Source organism: Egretta garzetta, unplaced genomic scaffold (assembly GCF_000687185.1).
Source record: "Egretta garzetta isolate BGI_Z169 unplaced genomic scaffold, ASM68718v1 scaffold898, whole genome shotgun sequence".
NCBI lineage: Eukaryota > Metazoa > Chordata > Aves > Pelecaniformes > Ardeidae > Egretta > Egretta garzetta.
In genome coordinates, this window is record NW_009260629.1 from 127,931 (window position 1) to 128,486 (window position 556).

Sequence of the window (556 nt, forward strand, 5' to 3'; positions counted from 1 at the left end):
CCCGCCCCCTCGGCCAGCCTGTGGCTTCCGCCCAAAGAAGCCCAGGAGGCGGAGGGGCCTGGGCATCTGCGTGGGCTGCTCCATGGTGGCCGGTCAGGGCAGCAGCCAGCTGCTGTTGGGCTATGGAGGGCAGCAGGGAGGGGACATCCCCAGCGCAGCCCCCATGGCCGGGCTCCTACCTGGGCCTCAGAGCCAGCATCCTCCCCACAGGCGCCAGCCGAACCATCTCCAGCCGCAGTCGGCACCGCTCATCCTGCAAAGGAACCGCACGTGAGGGCGAGCGCTGCGCCCTGGCCATCGGGACAGGCCCTAGGCACCCACCCAACCCTGCTCCTGCCCTGCCAGGTGGGCCCTGCTGCCCAGCCAACTACGTGGCCGCACCACGGAAAGCACCCCGGCAGCTCCAGACCAAGCCCACAGCGCTCCCCGCCGCCCCCAGGCCAGCCCAGGGCCAGCCATCCCTGTGGGGCTGGGGCAGCGGGACCAGCCCCGGCCCCGGCACGAGGCCTGCAGCATGGAGACCTCAGCCCCCTGCCCTGGCCGGGGCTGCTCCACA

The 556-nt window shown here is 72.7% G+C and overlaps 1 protein-coding gene across 1 annotated transcript in view; it reads right to left on the reverse strand.

Annotated features, from left to right (window-relative positions):
- LOC118452955 (E3 ubiquitin-protein ligase RNF19B-like) overlaps positions 1–298 on the reverse strand; it is a 4,660-nt gene extending 4,362 nt beyond the window's left edge. Inside the window, exon 1 of the mRNA XM_035900941.1 lies at positions 180–298. Coding sequence (XP_035756834.1) covers positions 180–298 — 119 coding nt within the window. The remainder of the gene's footprint in view (positions 1–179) is intronic.
- Between the last annotated feature and the right edge of the window lie 258 nt (positions 299–556).